Below are 18,692 nucleotides of genomic sequence, written 5' to 3'. Positions count from 1 at the left end.
TGATTTAGTATGATGGGGTATAAGAGTTGTGTGGAGAGGAATATGCTTTCTAATTGCAAATATGTGTAGAATATTGTTATCGAACATTGATTTAAATTGAAAGACTCACCCGCAAACTATTAGGTATTTATAAATATTTTTGCTGCTTGCCAATTAACATTTATGCTTTTTTACAACAAAGCCTTAAATCAAAATATTTGTTGAACACAAAAAAAAACACGTAACGATTTGAGTTTAAATTTAACAGCTGCGAACGCGCGCCAAAGCTTGCACACAAAAAAATGAACACTTAAAAATTTGAATTTAAATTTAACAGCTGCGAACGCGCGCCAAAGCTCCGTCGTTAAAAAAAGCTTTAACGAAACTATCGATATATTTAATGAACACACAGAGTTAACTGTGGCGGTCGGCTAATAAGCAAATACTCAACGAAACTCAACCAACAAAAATTTGCATTATCTGGCAGCACGCGCACATTGCCGCCAAAAAAAATATATTTTGAAGCCTGTTGGAAAAACATTAAATTGCGCTTATTTCAAACACTTTGCAACAATTTTTGATCAAATTAACGTTCAAGCAGCACGAAACTTGCAAGCCATATTAGAAAAACACTAACTAAAAACATATTTTTTTTTATAAACCTCACTAACAGTAACCAACAACACGCGAGCTCACAGAGAAAGCGCGGCGACTAAATTGTGGCGGCAAGTCGATAACCTTATACTCATGCAATCACTTTAAGTTGGCTGCGATAATGTATTAAACTGGCGCAACAAATTCAAATAGTCATTCATTATATTGCTTATATATTGTTTTTATTTCTAATCATATAGTTGTAAAAATATAGCATAAGTTTTCTATATCGAGACTATAAAAAGTTAATGCGTAATTGCGCAAATCACATTGTTTTATATTTAATGAAATTGAGTGTCAACATTTTGTTTCATTTTTAGAAAACTTGTCTTTTTTGGTAATGCATAATAATTGCTAAGGAACACTGGAAAGACGCTAAGATTACTGCTAAGAGGTACTCCAGCGCATTAGGAGCTACACATAATACTAAATAACAAACTAAGGAATTTGAAGATCCCTGTATTAAAAACTAAATACATGTGAATCCCCACCCTAGCAATGCCTAGGCATGCTCTGCACTGCGCGGCATCGCACGATTCTCGACAAGCGGCTGCAGTGGCAACAGCTTGACCGTCTTGTAGCCACGATCGCGTCGCACCCATAGCCAATTGTCACCATTGAAGTAGTCCTCGATGTGCTCCAGACTGCGGCCCTTCGTCTCTGGCTGGAACAGGCACATGAATATCGTCAGCAGAAAACTGGAGCCGGCAAAGACCAGAAAAACACCACGCATTTTCAGCATCGATTGCAGCGCCGGAAAAGCCTTGGCAAATATGAAAAGCGCCACATTCATCGAGGCAAATACACCGCCAGCTGTGCGTCCACGTATCCGCGCCGGAAACAGCTCTCCGATCATAATGCCCGGCATCACCATCAGCGCCGTATTGAAGACTATATAGCCGAATAGACAGCCGCCGGCCACAAGCACATCGTAGGGCATTCTGGGCTGGCCCATGCGTATATACATGAACACGCTGAGCGCCAGACAGAACACGCTCGAACCAATGCCCGAGAGGATCATGATGAGACGCCGACGCACAAAGATCAATATGCCACAGAAGATCATGCAGCAGAGCACACGCACAGCCGCCGTCCAAATGGCCGCCTGTTTGGTATCAAAATCTGCGCCGAACTCGGACACAATATCGATCGCATAGAAGATCACAATAAACGTGCCCGAGAACATTTGCAGCAGCGAGAAGACGATCACAATGAAGAGCGGCTTTATGGCCACTCGCTGACAGCATAGCTTGAAAATGTTCTCATTCGTCTTGGTGGTGGCGCGTTCCTTCTCCAAGCGCTGCTTCATATCGTTCAGCTCTTTCTGTGCGCACATCTCGCTGCCCCGGAGCAATGTCAACGCCTGCAGTGCTCGCTTCTCCTTCCGATTGCGCAGCAGCCAGGCGGGTGTTTCCGGTATGAAGAAGATGGAGATCACAGCCAAGGCGGGCAATATATTGGCACACCAGGCAACAGTGCGCCAATACAGAATGGTGCCCAGCGAATAGACGAGCAGTATGCCAGACGAATAGGCAACATATGGAGCTCCAATTAACAGGCTGCGCAGATTCGGCTCAGCTGTTTCCGCTATGTAGACCTGTGTGGAGGAATGATTCACCAAGGGTAAATCAATGTATTCAAATTAATTTTCATTGATTAATAAGAGTAATCTTATAACACCTTTCACATGCAGTTCTCCTTTCAGTTTATGAACAAAGGTAATGTAACCACGGAGTATGGAACACCTTTCCCCTTAAGCTATCCTTCCAATTTGGTTCTTATTTAGCATCCTATGTCCTTCCCCGAAGAGTGCTTTCTAAGAACTATTTTTGATCAAGTTGTATCTAACGGCTTGTATAATTTCCTTCAGACTTAACCGATAACCTAGAGCATCATCACGGCCTTTGGACCACTCTCGTTCAAACCAATGCCAAGTTTCAAGTTTTCTTTTTTAAGTAAGCCAGTAATCCACGCCAACAAAAAATTCCTAAGCTATAGGGTATCTCCGGAATATCCGACTCCAAAAAGTGTATATAATTTTGATCAGCATCAATAGCCGAGTCGACCTAGCAATGTCCGTAGCCTTTGCTTATGGATCGATAAGAATCGATTTTGAAATCCTGTTATTTATGTTTATCTCGGAGTTTTGTTTATTTGCGTATGAATGTACGAATAGAAGGAAGCTAGATTGCTCGTGAATGTGGCTCGGCGGTGGCTTCAGAGTGTCTTCTAGTCGGGCACTTTCTACTTGACTTCTATTCCATAGCTGTCTGGGGAATGTTCGATCGAAACATTCCCTAAATCATATCCCTATATTGTCTTGCAACCCTTTAGGAAAACCCGGTCGGGAAAGCATATTCTTTTATGGGAAAATGTTCTGTTGACGACCTTTTTAAATTGGGAAACCCGATGAAAAAAGCATATTCCTTTTTGGATAAATGTTTTGTTAACAAGCTTCTTAATTCTCCTCACACATATGATAAGCCGCAAGCCATACGTCAGCTAGAGCATTTAGTCTTCGGCATGCTGAAGCTAGTCTCCAATTTTTGATGGGAACCATTTTTGCCCATTTACGCAGCGTACGGCGCACCTAAATGTATATAAATATTTGAGGCAACGCTCCCGCACAAGCGCAACCATCTGCGCATTTAATCCAAGCAAAATTTTCAATATGCGCTCGTCACAAATTCCTGGAAGCAGACAACCCACCTTGACCTCGGACAAGTTCTCGAAATGCCCGGCAAACGGCAGCGACAGCAACTTTCCCTTAATTCTGTTGGCTGACTCGAGTGTATAAACAACAAACAAACAAACAGGCGGACAACAAATTTGATCAAATTGAATGCAAAACAGGGTCACAAAAACATCAGGCAGCTGTATATATCACAACTATATCAAGCATATCAACATAATCTTAAGCTTAATCATAAAATCATAAATCTTCTGGCCACTGCCACAGATGACAATTAATGAACCGCGAGACACACGCGCAACAAGTCGCGTACAGAAATACGCAAATGCCACCGAGCACACCCCCTGTGGTGCGGCGGGGAACCACCCCCAGCAACTAGGCAACTGGGCAACTGGGCAACGGGGCAACAACAAACTTATTATAGACTAAGGTCAAGAATCCGGAACTTGGATCGTGTGTGCGGAAAGCGTTTGCTAATGCAAATGCGCGTTTGTCCATTTAAAGATTTTGCTTTCGTTTATCATTTTGGCCGCTTGATAAGTCATGGGCATATCCATAAGATAAATAATAAATACAGAAAAACAGAAAAAAGCACATGCCGGCTGTGCAAATTCGTTGCTCACTTGGACTAAACGCCGGATTAACATGGACACAATGGAGGCGCACGGAACAATGGCATTAAGTGAACAGTTGACAGCTGTCAAGCGCCCAAACTGACAACTTGTTGTACATTTTCTCATGAGATTCGTGATTCGTATGCAGCATTTTCAGCACAACAGTTCCTACTGGGTGGGTTCAGGGTTATGCCTACTCTAACAATCTGGTTAATGGGTCAGATTGTACTAAATTGCTTTCCGCTCTATGTGTGAATGAACTTTTTGGGCACTGACATTGGTCTTCATTATTGCCCGACTACACAGAGTTGATCAGTTCTCAGCATTTTCGCCTATATACGCCCATTTTCCACGTAGAAGGCGTGGATTTGGCGAAAAGTGTGAAACTCCCTTCTAAAGAACTTTCACAAAATGAATTTGAGGCTGTTCGAAAGTTAAACTTCATGCAATCCTTATCCACGTATTTTCCACACTTGCGCGTGGAATTTGCCAAGCTCCCGTAAAGGTAAATAGAGTTTCATTTCTTACCTGACCAGGTCCTCCCAAAATGCCCGTAGCAAAGCCGCACAGGAAACGCGCAAATATCAATGCCTTCACAGAGTTTGACATCGCCATGGTGCTCCAGCCCAGGAATAGGGGTATTACCGATACTAGCAGCGTTTTGCGACGGCCCAAATAATCGGCCAGCGGTCCAGAGATTAGAGAACCAAACGGTGTGGCCAGACTATGTACGCTGGCTGTAAATAGAGTAGATAGATAAAACATGAGATATTTATATATTTAGGAGATGTTTGGATGTGTTGGGATATATATTTATATTTATATATAAAAAATTTTTATTTAATGTTTACCAGATTATACAATTTTCAGAAACCAAATAATAAGTTGTAACCAAGCAAGAACAGAAAACCTACATTTATTTTCATAAAATTTGGTATATAAGCTTTACATATTGGTTTAAATTAAATCGAAAAATATTTATCAACATAATTGCCATATTCTCTGATATATCCTAATCTGATATATATTAAAATGTGGTCAGGCTGGGCATAACTTCAAATTAAGAAGTTCAGATAGCAAAGATGCTTGGAGTACTATCTTTTATGCAACATTGTTGTGCGAGAAGTAGTTTCGAAGAAAGAAGTTTCTCTAAAAAGAAGAGTATTTTAAGCGCATATTAGCTGACCAGAGGCACTGGCCCCTAATGCTATTCGAAATATGGAGCTCAATTAGTATTTGAGATCAATATATCGAATAGCATTATTTGACTGTAAACTGTATATTCAAACTAACCATAACTAACGCCTCTTTATTGTCATCACCAATATCTTACCTATCCAAGAACCGGTATTAACATCTATGGGCACCTCCGTGGAGTTCGAGCTGAGCTGCGGCAACAGCACCGCCGAGTAGCCAATGGGCATGCCACAGCCAGCGGAAAGCAACAGCACCGCACAAGTGGCCAAAATCTAGTAAGGGATAAATAGAAAAAGGAAATAAATTAAATAAAAATATTGAGTTAAATTTAAAAATTTTCATAATTATCGATAGAGAAAGCGATAGGAAGAGGTATAAGATAGAGCTGGAGATAGTAACAGAGTTAAAGATCGACATAGAGATGGAGTTAGAAAAATAAACATATGGATAAAGATATGAATATCAGGACTGGGAACAGATAAGTCACCAAACAACTGTGACTAGTTTCTTCAGGAAAAACATATTTGAAAAGAAGAAAGGAGATCAGGGTTCGAATCCCTAGTTAGTTTACGAATGTAGTATTTGTCTAAGCGGCAATATGGCTTCTAACTATATTCTACACTGTTTAAAAAACTTATAATAGTAATAATATAAAATATATATGTAAAATATATATAATAAATATAATCTCTATATATAAAACTGTTTGTCCTGACTGACTGACTGACTGACTGGCTGACTGACTGATTGGTGATCAACGCACAGCCCAAACCGTAAGAGCTAGGAAGCTGAAATTTTCACTATAGCTACCTTATGTGATGTAGGTGCACGTTAAGACGGGGTTTCAGAAAATTCCACCCGCAAGTGTGGCAAAATCGCGAAAAACGTTTGTTTGTAACTTTTTTGTTTACCATCCGATCGGCCTCAAACTTATTTTCAAAGATCTTTGTTCAAATTCATTTGAGGGGTGGTTCACACTTTTAGGAAAATCCGTTCCTCCTTGGTGGAAATGGAGGTCAAAGATTTGGTGGGTGACGTTTCGCGCTCAAATTCATTTCCAGAGATCTATAAGAAAAATCATTTGATACGTGTTTCACACTTTTCGCAGAATTCAAACTTCTTCGGGGGGAATGCGATTTAAAGATTTTTTGGGCGAAGTTTGAAGTTGTGTCCGATTTGCTTCAATCTTATTTTCAAAGCTCTACATAAGAACTTAATAAATACGCATTTCAGCGATTTGGAAAATTTCACTCGCAACAGTGGTAAATTGGCGGAAAACGTTTGTATGAAAGTTATTTGTTTACCGTCCGATCAGTTTCAAAATCATTTCAAATTTCTTGAGAACATTGATTTTATAACATACGTGCCACGGGCAAGGCCGGGTTATACCCGCTAGTATAATATATAATATAATAAGTTAAACCCGAAAAAAACGTTGTTTCATGGCCCTATTCTAGCTGTTTTAAGGTATAACCTACTTTTCAGATAAAAGCCCCGCGAAGACAATATGAGACCATGAAGAATTCTTGATAATATCATTAATAAAGGAGAAGAAAAAAAATACGTGAAAAGCCAAATGTATGTAACAGACAGAAGAAAGCATTTCCGATCCCATAAAGTATTAAAATTCTTGATCAGCATCAATAGCCGAGTCGATCTGGCCATGTCCGTCTGCCTTTTCACCTGTCCGTCCACCCGTCGGCCCGTTCGTATGCATGAACGCGTGGATCTCAGAACATTTAAGAACTAGAGCTAGGGACGATTTAAAAGATTTAGGACGTAGGTCCTCCTTGTGCCCACGCAGTACGAGTTTGTTTCCGATAATCGATAACTTTCCCCGAAATCCTGTTCTTTGAGCTTATCTTTTTGGTTTTAATGGCTAGAAGCTAGAATCAACAAATTTAACACGTAGCTTCTAGAAAAGTATACACAAAAGAAGGTTCAGGGTATCCCCTAATCCCAAGTAGTGCGTTCTTACTTTTTATTTATTATTTATTACTTTTAGCCTTTAAATATAAATATATATTTTTTTATGATACAAATAAAGATTGAGTCACTTGACATTCAATAGAATAGAGATCCGAGTTTATTTTCATCAAATTGTGTGTGGCCACAGGTTCAAACTGTGAATTGAACCATCGAATTGGTCTATTTCTTAAGTCATTTAAGATATGTATTTTTTAAAGAAATTAATATACCAAGAGTCATAACTCGATATTTATTAAATATTTAGGCGCGCTTGAAGCCGAGTAATTTACAGGGAGAGCAATGGGCACTGGGAACTGTGAATATTTATTTATTTTTTTTTTTATTTTTTATGTAAAACTATTATACTTTAGACGTTTTTTAAGTAATCAACAGAGATATAAATAAAGATATAAAATCTGCCACAGCTGCACTTGCTATTTAATTGAATGGGGAGGCGCGTTTGTTTTGTTCTGATTGGAAGCCGAGTAATTGGCAGCAATTGAAGTTGCGACACGTTGCAATTAAAGATATTGGCTCGTGTGTGCGTAAGTTGATGCAACCGCATGCAAGTGAAACGTTTTTCTTTATTCAAGATAAAAGTGATAAACGATCTCGGGCGAGGAAAGAATCGTTTGCAGTCTGCGACTTGCGCCTGATTGTGAAACAATTTGATATATTTATCGGGGTATCTAGTTTGTGACGTCATTCCCCGACTGCGGGGCCCTGGCATCGAATTCCATTTGGCTCAATTCACGACACATCAGTTTCACATGCGCGCCACATGGACTCCATGTCATGTTTTTTAATCACGCGAAGAAAGTTCAATTGCGTATCTTATCATTTTGTCCTTCACAATTGGTTTGTCGGGTAGGTAAATCGAGATAAACGAGCGCCAAGAAGAACTAATTAATTGTGATTCGGAGACTGTATTCGGAGAAGTTGTAGAATCAGTATTTCGCAGCTGAAAGTTCTTTTCATTGCAGATTGCGAGTTAAAAGATATTACTTAAAATACGCACCAGTTGGATGGATGTTATATTGGAAAAAAGACAGATGGAGAGATAAATACAATTTGTAAAAATATTCACATAAAATATTTAAAGATCTATCAAATATAATCTTTTCTTTTCAGTTATCAATCAATCTAAGTCACCTTTCTAAGACAGTTCAATCAGAGAGTTATACACTTAACTGTAAAGCTTGGCACTCATTTATATATCAATTTTATATATTAGTTATGTCTTTCCTCAAAAATAGAGCTGTCTTTTTTATTGATCGAATGTCAAGAAAGACCTTGATTGATTTGAGCTATAACTGATTGGAAAAAAGAACTGATTTGAAGAAGGAGGACAGAAGGAGACTGAAATGCTGTCAAATAAAACTGAGTAAGATTTAGGGCACATTTCATTAGGCAAAGATTAATTAGAATAAAAGGTTGAAATGAATGAAAACAAGTGCCTGTTCGATATAAATATATAGAATATATGTATAATTGTTTAAAATGCACTTCCGATTGCCTGCTCTATAAATATATAATAAAGAACTCTTCTAATATAGCCAACATGATTTCTGAAAAGGTCAGCTATAAGCGCATTTATCTTAGATCTACCTACGATTAATTTCTTATTTATTCCAAGTCTAAAATTAAACAGCTGGCTGTCAGTTTTAGTGACAGTGCCTGAATGATTTTTAAAAGCAACGCCTAATTAAATGTAAGCCACGCGCAGTTTTTATATACTTGTACACAAAAAAGAGGCATTACAATTTTGTCATGAAATGTGTTACATATAGAAGGGGATATATCTCCGACTGCATTATGTATTCAGTAAAGTGCAAATCTTTTTGATCAAACTCTCTTTTAAAGGTATTTTAATATACAAAGTTATACTCTTTATTCATATATATACTCTATATTATAAACTGTAGATCAATATATATATACCATATATAATTTTGTATATTAATCCAAGCTTTTTTTCAAAGAGAGTTCAATCACTTTCACAATAATCTTTTTTTAAGATAGCTTGAATTAATATACAAAACTTTACATACTGTAATCTATTGATCAATAGATAGCTTTTACCAAGCTACAAGCTATGATAATAAGCATAGGCTTGTCTTTCTGTTGCATATAGAACATATGGCGGAATCGACCTGATCAAATGACAATATCGCTATCATGGTAGTAGTATGTCGAAATTAAGTTTGAATGAAAAATTCTTTGGTTTTTCCACATATCTTGTTTGAATGTGGCATGTATTAATTAAATAATATAAGACACAATAAGTTTCTCACATATGTTCGGAATTTGCTCATTATCGGACTTCTATATCATAAAGCTGTCATTCGAAGGATCTGTTCTTTTTGTATATACAACTTATTACTTTTTTTAGAGATATTTTAAATAAACTTGGCATTCACAAGTTGTTTGCCACGCTCCCTACATAGGACAAAAATGCTATTAGTCCGAATCTAATCATATAACTCTATAAAAAAAAATTGTATAAAAATGTACTTTATATTTAAATGGTTGCTAGTTATTTATTGTTATATTATTCTATATTATATTATATTCTTCTACTTCATATTTTTGCAACAAACTTCATTTACGAACTTTTACCATTTGGCAAACATATCTAATAAACCCTATCAAGTCGATCCACTATTTACAAATGAAAGCATTTGTAGGTCAAATATTTACAAGGGTATTCAACCTTCGGCTTGGCGAAGTAAATCGTTTATTTATTTTGTTTGTTACAGATTTAATCGCAGCTAGTTAACTCTTTGACCAGGAAACTCGACGCCAACGCAAACTCTTTTAGTTCTTTTACGACTGCCACTCAACCTGGCAACTCCCACGGCAGCTGCGGCTGCTGCTGCGGCAGCTGCTGACGAAGGCTAAAGTTGAATTGCAATTTCAAGGACAGGCAACAAAAGTTGCCATAAAAGAGAGCGGACAAAGAGAAACAGCTAACGCGCTTAAAATGCAAAGCTTTTGTTTGGCTGCCTGGCTTAAGAGAATCAGTTAAGTGTAGTTTGTTGTTGCTGGCAATTGCAGAAATTGTTGAATGAGTGAATGTTAGCTGCTCAGCCGTGGACATACCTGATTAATCATGCCCCTGCGATTGGCCTTGTCGTAGTCCTGCTCATCGATGGTCGACAATTTGCGTGACTTCGGCATGGACATCATGGACTTGGACATGGACATGGACATGGGCACCTTGCACTGAAACTCCGCGCCGGGCACCACATGGTACGACATCTTTTGTGGCACAAATTTGCTGTACTCTTCATCCCTGTGTTTGGAAAATAAATGAACCAATGAGCACAATTAAATAGTTGACAAATCAATTGAGATTGCAATTTATTGGCATTGTCTGCATATTCACACTCATTGACAAGCGCTGACATCAGAGCTATAGCATTTATATAACTATATATATGTGTATATATCTTGATAAAAGTTGCTTTCATAAGAGGCTGTGCTTTTTAAAGGATCGTCAATTTCTTGAGCTATTCACTAAAAATAAGGTCATACGAATTGATAAAATAAATAAATAAATATGTCGATTTTGGCCACTTAATCATTTTCTAAAATATTTGATGTCGCGGATCTCGAACTAGTTAATTAATTATTTAAAAAATGTATCTAAACATTATTTTTACATTTATTATAAACTATTCTGCATTTTTATTCTATACCATTTCCCCCCTTGAGTTAATGGAGTCTGAAATATAATTCAATCTAAGAAATTTGATGTTTATTTCTCTTTCAACTGGGCGCAATTGGGCCCATAAAAGATTAAATATCACACTGAGGCGTGGCAAGGCTCCAGCAGTCTGGCCAGCAGATGGCAGCCCCCTTCATGCCTTCACCCTGGCAGAAGCGCCAAGAATCTCGGAATTGTACTGGATAAGAGGCTTAGCTAAGCCCCAACAGCCCATTGCCACTTCGCTGCAAACGGGCAGTTTATCCAGGTTTGGGGCATAGCATCTCGGACAAATCGCAGACGGATTTAGACACTCCAAAACATGGCCTTACCCGAATGACCGGTGCTGACAGGTACGTCAGAAATTCTACCTTGCACAGAGACCTCAAAATGGCGACCATAGACCGCCAAGTCGGAGCATTCGCCAGCCGATAAAAAAGAACGCTTGCAGCGACACTGCAACCAGGTAGCAAAAGACCTCGCTGGGAGGTGTCTGAACAGGAGGCTCAAGAGAAGATCGTTCAAGGACCTCCTTCAACCACGACATAGGAGATGCCCCAGAGTTCCCCGACTACCTATTCAAAAAAGCCGCCTTTGACGTTTGTTCACGATTAAGCCTGAGCACCCAACCAGGCTTGGCGATACTCATCACCTAAGCCAACTGTGTTGTATTAAAAAAAAAAAAAAAAAAAAAAAATTATACAAATAAATCTTATGAAGAATTCATTAAGACAAGCTCAACAGAAATCAAAGTAACAACACGAACTGCTCATGTGATATTAAAAACTGTCAACATCAACCAAACCGGTTCGCTTGGGGTCACTTGAGCAAGTCGAGAGTATCAACTGGTTAAAATGCCATTCAACTGCAGCCTGAGCTGCCGTTGAGAGTTGTCAGCAATTATAATAAAATTAGCCTACAATTACACGCCTTCTAGTTGGGGGGTTTCCCGTCAGCTGTTGCCTGGTTAATCGCCAGAGTTTTTACAAACAAGCCTCTAAACAATGCACCTGAGCAATTTTTTATGCCCATTGAAAGTGGGTATAAAAAATGGTTTTAATAGTTTTAAGAAACTGTATATTATAGAAAATTGATAAAATGAAAAAAATTATACGAAATAAAACATTGTCGATCTTATAAATTATATATATGTATGTATGTATATGTTCTTGAAGAGGACAACTAGTTAAGTAGTTCGATAGTTAAGTAGTTCGACTTGATATTTGATATATATATTCTTGTATAACAAATGTTGCAAGTAGTTTATCTTTTTTGATATATGTATATGTTCAAGATATCGATAAATATCGATATTTTTGTTTTTGAACATAGCTCCCAGAAAATAAGAGCTACATGTTCTCTCTTCAATTCAATTTTGGATACCCCATGTCTGGCTGTAGACTGAGTGTATAAACTAAAGTTCGAGTGTAGCTGCATACAGGGTATCTTCTAGTCGGGCACACATTGCATGTTCTTTGTTTGTTTTGATTTAGATGCTTCAGACCATGCAACAGAGTGCGGGACACGGGTGAGAGAGAGAATCAACCAACCGGCAAACGTTGCGTATACGTCATATGCCAAAAAGCCATGTGACGCGATTTTTGTTTTCTTTTATTTCATTTTTTTTCGAGGATGATAAGCGAAAAAATAACAAACGCCAAGCGGCGCCGCTGCGAATAGACAACAACAAATCCAGCAGCATTTGCGGCGTGTTTTGTTTTTTTGATATCGTTTTATATTTGCGCACGTTTTTTATTTGATTTACCTAATTGACTGTCACCTTTTTTTGTTTTTGTTTGTGTTTTGTAATTATTTTGGTTGGCGAAAATAATTATTATAATTTATTTCATTTTTTTGGTTTCGTTATAGTATTTTGTTGCATTGTTTTGCTGAACAGCTGCGCGCAGTGCGAATAACTTTTGGTTGTCAAGGCAAAGCCAAATATACCTTGATTCACCTGATTTCTTTCATACATTTTTCAACTGTGTCTGCGTCCATTTTGGCTGATAAGGAAACGCGTGTGACACTTTTTCCAACAGTCATTTCAATTATGATGAATTTTATTAAATTATCAAGAATATAGAGTTTCCATTAATAGGGTATTTTTTTTCTATGCCAGACACAATAAATTATAAGCGTAAGGGATTCCCTGAAATTAATTTCCGGAACTAAAAGTTGTACAACAATTTGTTTAGCTTCTATGTGCGGTAAAATTAAACAGATAAAACAATTTTGACAAATAAAAATATATATATTTTTTTTAATTAATCGTAATTGAATATATTTCTTGATATTGGTTTAAAATTTAAGCACTGCTAACTAAATAATGAAGCAATCACAGGCCTATCAAACCTTTTAAAGAATCAAGTGGTAAGTAATTATAAAGGATAAGGCTTCCATAAATTGCTATCAACACGATCTTATAAGCCGAATCAATTCAAACACGGAACACCATTATCAATTGTAAACTACAAGCTGAACCTTGAGGGGTAAAAATAGCCGAACAAAAAGCAAGTGAACTTTAACCTGAACCGATTAATTTGGTTAAGTTGAGCTAATTTCCAATAATGAAAACATTCGAAAACATGAAAGCCATGATGTTTTCGGCAGATCTTCAGATTCAATACCCTTGTAGACCTTTGCATTACCTTTTTACAGATATGTGAGAATTGTGAGGCTCTTAAATATCTTTGAAAGCTGAATGTTTTGCCATAGGACATCAATATGATAAGGTGGCCTGATGTGGATAAAACTTTGCGCATATGTGAGGAACTTAGTGAAAGATATCATGATAAATAAAAAGTTTACCATGCAAGAACCCACTTTTGGACCGATTGTTCCTATGGCAGTTATATGATATGGTGGTCCGAGGTTGATAAGATTTTGTATATATGTAGAGAGCATGGTAAAACTTATAAGTGCTTAGTTTGGTCAAGATATTCTGAACAACAAAAGCGTTGCTTATACTAGAGCCTACTCTTCGACCGATCGTTCCTATCAGCCAAATGTTAGAGTCGTCAGATCCGGCCGGTTCCGACATATAGACTACCTGCCACAGAACGACGGGCCGATGAAAAGTTTCAAGAGGATAGCTTTAAGACTGAGAGACTAGTTCGCATAAAAACAAACAGACGGGAGGATGGACAGACGGATGGATGGACAGATAAAAGATATATTAACTTCTCTGTCGATTCTGATCTTAAATATACAGAGACATCTCCTTCTATACGCTACACATTTCATTATAATACTTTCTCATCATAATACTTTCTGTATTAAAAATAGAAAAACATGTAGGACGCATTTTTAAATATTTTTTGGGCTTGCAGCTGAAAAAAATCACATTAAATATGCAAATAATTAAAATAGTTCAGAATTTTAAGAAACAATTGCTCTGCTGTTACTTAAAATATAAAAAGTGTCGCTGATCTATAAGTACGGCAAATCTGAAACCTTGGACATTAAACTCCACGTAAATAGCATTGGACGCGCCAAAATCGAGTAAGCGTGAATTGCATATATAAGATTAAAAAAAAACAAAATACAAACAAAGCCACAATAAATTCCCATGCTAGCTATTAACAATTGAGCTGTATTTAAGAACAAGCGGAAGCACCTGATAAAGCCAATAGTTCAATGTGCCGAAAATATAAATAAAAACAAATAAAATGGAAGCCAATGACAGACTCAGAACAATTGATAGAACGGATTAGAAAGAATATACTTTTTTAACAAATTAATGGCACGAGTTGCACGCCGTATGGAAATTCAAGTATCACACGATGTTAATCAATAAACGGCGTGATTGATGTCAATGGGAAAGTTGAACGCGTTGCGCTTATCAATTTGTATGCCCTGAAACCATTGAAAATGGGCAAAAAGGGTATATTGGTTGTGCGCAAATGTATGTAACAGGCAGAGAGAAGCCTTTCCGAACCCATAAAGTATATATATATGTATATTATTGATTAGCAGCAAAATCTCTTACTTTTTAGGAGCTCGATTCATTAAACCTGACATTAAGCTTCTGGAATAGTATATATAAGTCAAGCACATTTCTAAAAGTGTGTTCAGGGTATCCCCTATTCGGTAACTCCTGACTAGGGCCTCTTATTGGTTGAAGTGTGAATTGAACAAGTTTCTACGGAGGTTGAGCGCTCAAATTAGACAATTGATAAGAGGCACATACATATATAGATATTATATATAGATATATATAAATATGTATGTATGTATGTACGCATATTGAGAGCAGACCAACTTCAGCTGTTATTGATTTGTGACTTTGCAGCCTAATTGAACCAATTAAGAAGGCAACGAGAAATATGCGTATGCAGGCTCCAAAAAAAGTGCCCAATCAGGCAGATCGTATACACGAACATACAATATATAAACATTTATATAGTCAATATATACATTAAAGAAACGCATTGATTTCATTCTCATTAGCGCTTTGCTTGTTGTTGTTGTCATGACAGCCACACGCTGCGTATGCGTAATTTAATTGCACAACAGGCTGCAAAATATTGTACGTAGATAAGATAAGATAAGCGTGGGAATTTCTTCTTTATAATCAATAATCCTTATCGCGTTAATTAACAAACTTATAAGATAATTGAGAAAAACAACAGAAACAACTTGAAGTCATGTCTCTTCCAATTAGGGCTTATTTTGTACATGTACAAATTCAAATTCATAATTTGTTGTATTTCTAGAAGTTGATTTTCGTGAATTTCACCATCTTGCGGAATTGTTTGAATAGTGGTAATCAATCAATATTATTTATTTGCCAAGCAAATTGTGACTCAAACAAAAGTTTAATAGATTTATTCCAATTTTTATAACAATTTCTAGAGTCAACGATGAGTTGGCAATACTTTTTTTTAGAAATTGCTAACCAGCCTTTGAATTGATTTTTTAGCTAGTCACACTGATCAAACCAAACAGTCTGTCAGCTGTCTATCTAAAGCTAAGCTTGGCTCGAACATTGCAAACATGTGCCGCTTATGTGTGCTCTATTATTATTAACCTATTTATTTGCTTTTCACTTCTATAACAAACAAAAAAAATATACTTATATGAAAAGGGACCGTAAGCCTTACACTGAAAGAAATAGACGGAGTTTCAAAAGATTTAAAATATTTGGCTGCCTTTGTATAAATAATGTCTATAATTATGCAGTTAAATATTCTAAGAGTTTTCATTATATTACAGAGAAAAATAAATACAAACAAAATTGTTTAAGCAAGAAGTTGCATTTTCCAGCAATATGAAAAAACAAAATGTATTTAATTAAATTTAATATGATAAAAAAAAAAGTATAATAATGCAAGTCTCTAAAGGAAAATCCCATTAATATATTTTCTTATTTTCATAACTCCGAAGAATGAAATAGAATAAATAAATACTTATTTAGCTGGCTCGAGGTCCGCGGTTTGATTTATGGAAATAAAGAAATTACAAACAATTTTGTTTAATATATATTTTTCCGATATATGTAATAAATAAAATATATATATATTTGTTTGTATTTATAAATATATCAAGTAAATATGTGCACATATATTTCGTAACTAAGTTTGAAAGCGAATTAAAAAATTGTCTCCTCTTTCGATAATATTTGCATTTGTTTTTCACGCCAAGAGCTCAATATATTTCAAAATTTATTGACATAACAATTACAATTTTCAAGTAAATTTCGTAACTTAAATTTCAGCAGATTTGAGTAGAATATGTACTTATTGAAAAGGCAATAATTAGATCGAAGATAGTATTAAATAGAAGAGATAATATTATAAAAAAATATGTATTCAGTAAATTTTCTTGTTATTAAAAAATATTTACTTCAATTTCTAATATTAATAAAAGGTTGTCCAATAAGAAAAAGTTTCATTATTTAATGTAGATTTTATACAAATCAGAAAACAATTTATTTTCATTATTTATTTATATTATAAATATAAATATATAAAACTAAACTGCTGCTTTAGAAATCAAGCACATTTTCTTTATAGCTGATATATCTTATCTGATTGTTAAATAACAATTTACACGCAACTACCGCTTGCTGGCAAAAGGCAATCAGTTTATTTTTTTAAATTGGCAATAAAATGCGCGATTTAAATCTTGATTGGACACTAATCTTGAAACAAGCATTGATCAGAACTTGATATGTGCGATGGTCCAAAGTTCAGACAAAATTTCGCAATGTTTGCTGTTTGTTTTCTTATATATACTTTCATTGTTTATTTTTGTTTTATTATTTATATATATAATTATGTTTGGGGTATTTTGGCCAGACAGCGCGTTACACAATAGGATCGTTATCAAAGTTCATCGCATTGCGTCTACAGGGCCCACTGGCTAATCAGGACTGTCAGCTGCCACTTGAGTTGAAGGCCTGGCAACAGCAGCGACAGCGAAGATCTTGTCGAAATATGGAAAAACTCGTTTTTTTTTTCTTTGTCAAAAGTCACGGCTTTCAGTCGAGACAGGTTGAATATGCAAAGGCAAACAGACTAAGACTGTGAACAGCTGTGGTATTTTTTCTAGAGGCTTTTTTTAAATTATTTGTTGTCTTTTGGTTGTTGTTTATATTTTGCATTTGGAATTTACCTTTCGCTGCTCATTTTGTATTTAATTTAGTCAGAACACGCACAGCGCAATTGCAACTTAATATAACTAGCGGTTTTCTAGAGTCAGACTCAGAGTCAGAGACTTGAATTTAATGCGCTACTTAAGACACATTCGATTTTAACATTAAATTTAAACGCAGACACTTAACACACACACACACACACAACTATAACACGCGATGATAATAAAAACAAGCTGCAGAGTCACACGTCGACTTCTTTTGCTGCCAAAACGCGAACTGGCTACACGAATTTTGCAAAGTCGGCTTTTTATTTATGAGCGTCGCATCGAGTCGATCGTCAATTGGTTGATCCGCACACGCACACAAGCAAATACAGACGAGGACTGCACGAATAGTTTGTGTAAGCAAGAATTAAGAAGAGGGAGTCTTACGTGAAATAAAGAGAAAGATTGAGAGAGGGAGAGAGAGGGCGTCAGAGACAGTCTACTGTGCCCAGAGCTACCCATTGAGTAATAAAGATTTATTACTCAATGAGAGCTACCTAAGTGAGCAGGATATTGTCGACCTTGCTGAGATGGGGAGCTAAAGAAGTCTTGGTCAGAATTATTAAGGTATATTAATTAAAAGCATTACAAAAAGTATGTATATATATATTTGAAAGAACACATTATAACTGATATTTACTATAAATATTTTTGAAATAAGTATGTTTATATATATGGATATACATAAATTATATGTAATTGATATTTATTATATGCAAAAATGTATATTTATATATTTGATGTTTATAATAAACATTTAAAAAAAAAAAGGAAGTAAAAGGAATCTATATTTGAATATATATATGTTAGTATGCTTTATAACTGAAATTTATTATAAATATTTGAAAAACATTGTATGTATATATATTTGGATATATATGAAAGTATACTTAATATTTAATATTTATTATTAACATTTAAAAAAATGTGTACATATAAATATATTTATATATATATATATATATATATATAAATATATAAGTATACTTTATAATTGATATTTATTATAAACATTAAACAAAATATATGCATACGTATATATTAATGATTAAGTAATATACATATCTATTATTTAAATTAATTAATCAAACATATAAATAATATTTAATTAGAAATATTTTTGTGACAGCCCTCGCATGAAGACGTACAAAATAAGCGATCGGCCTTTATTTTATAGCGCTCTCGCACTCTCACTTGATCAACTGTTCAAAGCGCCTCTGTATCTGCACTCACTATT

General features: G+C 35.8%; 1 protein-coding gene across 2 annotated transcripts; it reads right to left on the bottom strand.

Moving 5' to 3' along the window:
- Nucleotides 1–793: 793 nt before the first annotated feature.
- Nucleotides 794–17,691, bottom strand: pippin. Of its 2 annotated transcripts, none has more exons than XM_064680533.1 (5): nt 17,429–17,691; nt 10,207–10,399; nt 5,273–5,408; nt 4,468–4,676; nt 794–2,230 (listed from the first exon to the last, which is right to left on the bottom strand). In XM_064680533.1, the coding sequence occupies exons 1-5, from the start codon at nt 17,440–17,442 to the stop codon at nt 1,136–1,138; spliced, it is 1,647 nt and encodes a 548-aa protein (XP_064536603.1). In that variant the 5' UTR covers nt 17,443–17,691; the 3' UTR covers nt 794–1,135. The 2 variants fall into 2 exon arrangements, with proteins under 2 accessions (XP_064536603.1, XP_064536604.1); XM_064680534.1 differs by lacking the exon at nt 17,429–17,691 and adding an exon at nt 11,146–11,149.
- Between the last annotated feature and the right edge of the window lie 1,001 nt (nt 17,692–18,692).

This window comes from Drosophila montana, unplaced genomic scaffold (assembly GCF_035044405.1).
Source record: "Drosophila montana isolate Dmon_TW-CO22-7 unplaced genomic scaffold, ASM3504440v1 contig_2127_1, whole genome shotgun sequence".
NCBI classification, from domain to species: Eukaryota; Metazoa; Arthropoda; class Insecta; order Diptera; family Drosophilidae; genus Drosophila; species Drosophila montana.
Note: the sequence above shows the minus strand (reverse complement) of the source record. Positions and strands in the feature narration are given on the sequence as shown.

Coding starts and splice junctions, on each gene's coding strand:
- pippin (XM_064680533.1), bottom strand. Junction 4,677..5,272: donor TAATACCGGTTCTTGGATAG/GTAAGATATTGG, acceptor CTCTATTTACAG/CCAGCGTACATAGTCTGGCC. Junction 2,231..4,467: donor TTTTGGGAGGACCTGGTCAG/GTAAGAAATGAA, acceptor TCCTCCACACAG/GTCTACATAGCGGAAACAGC.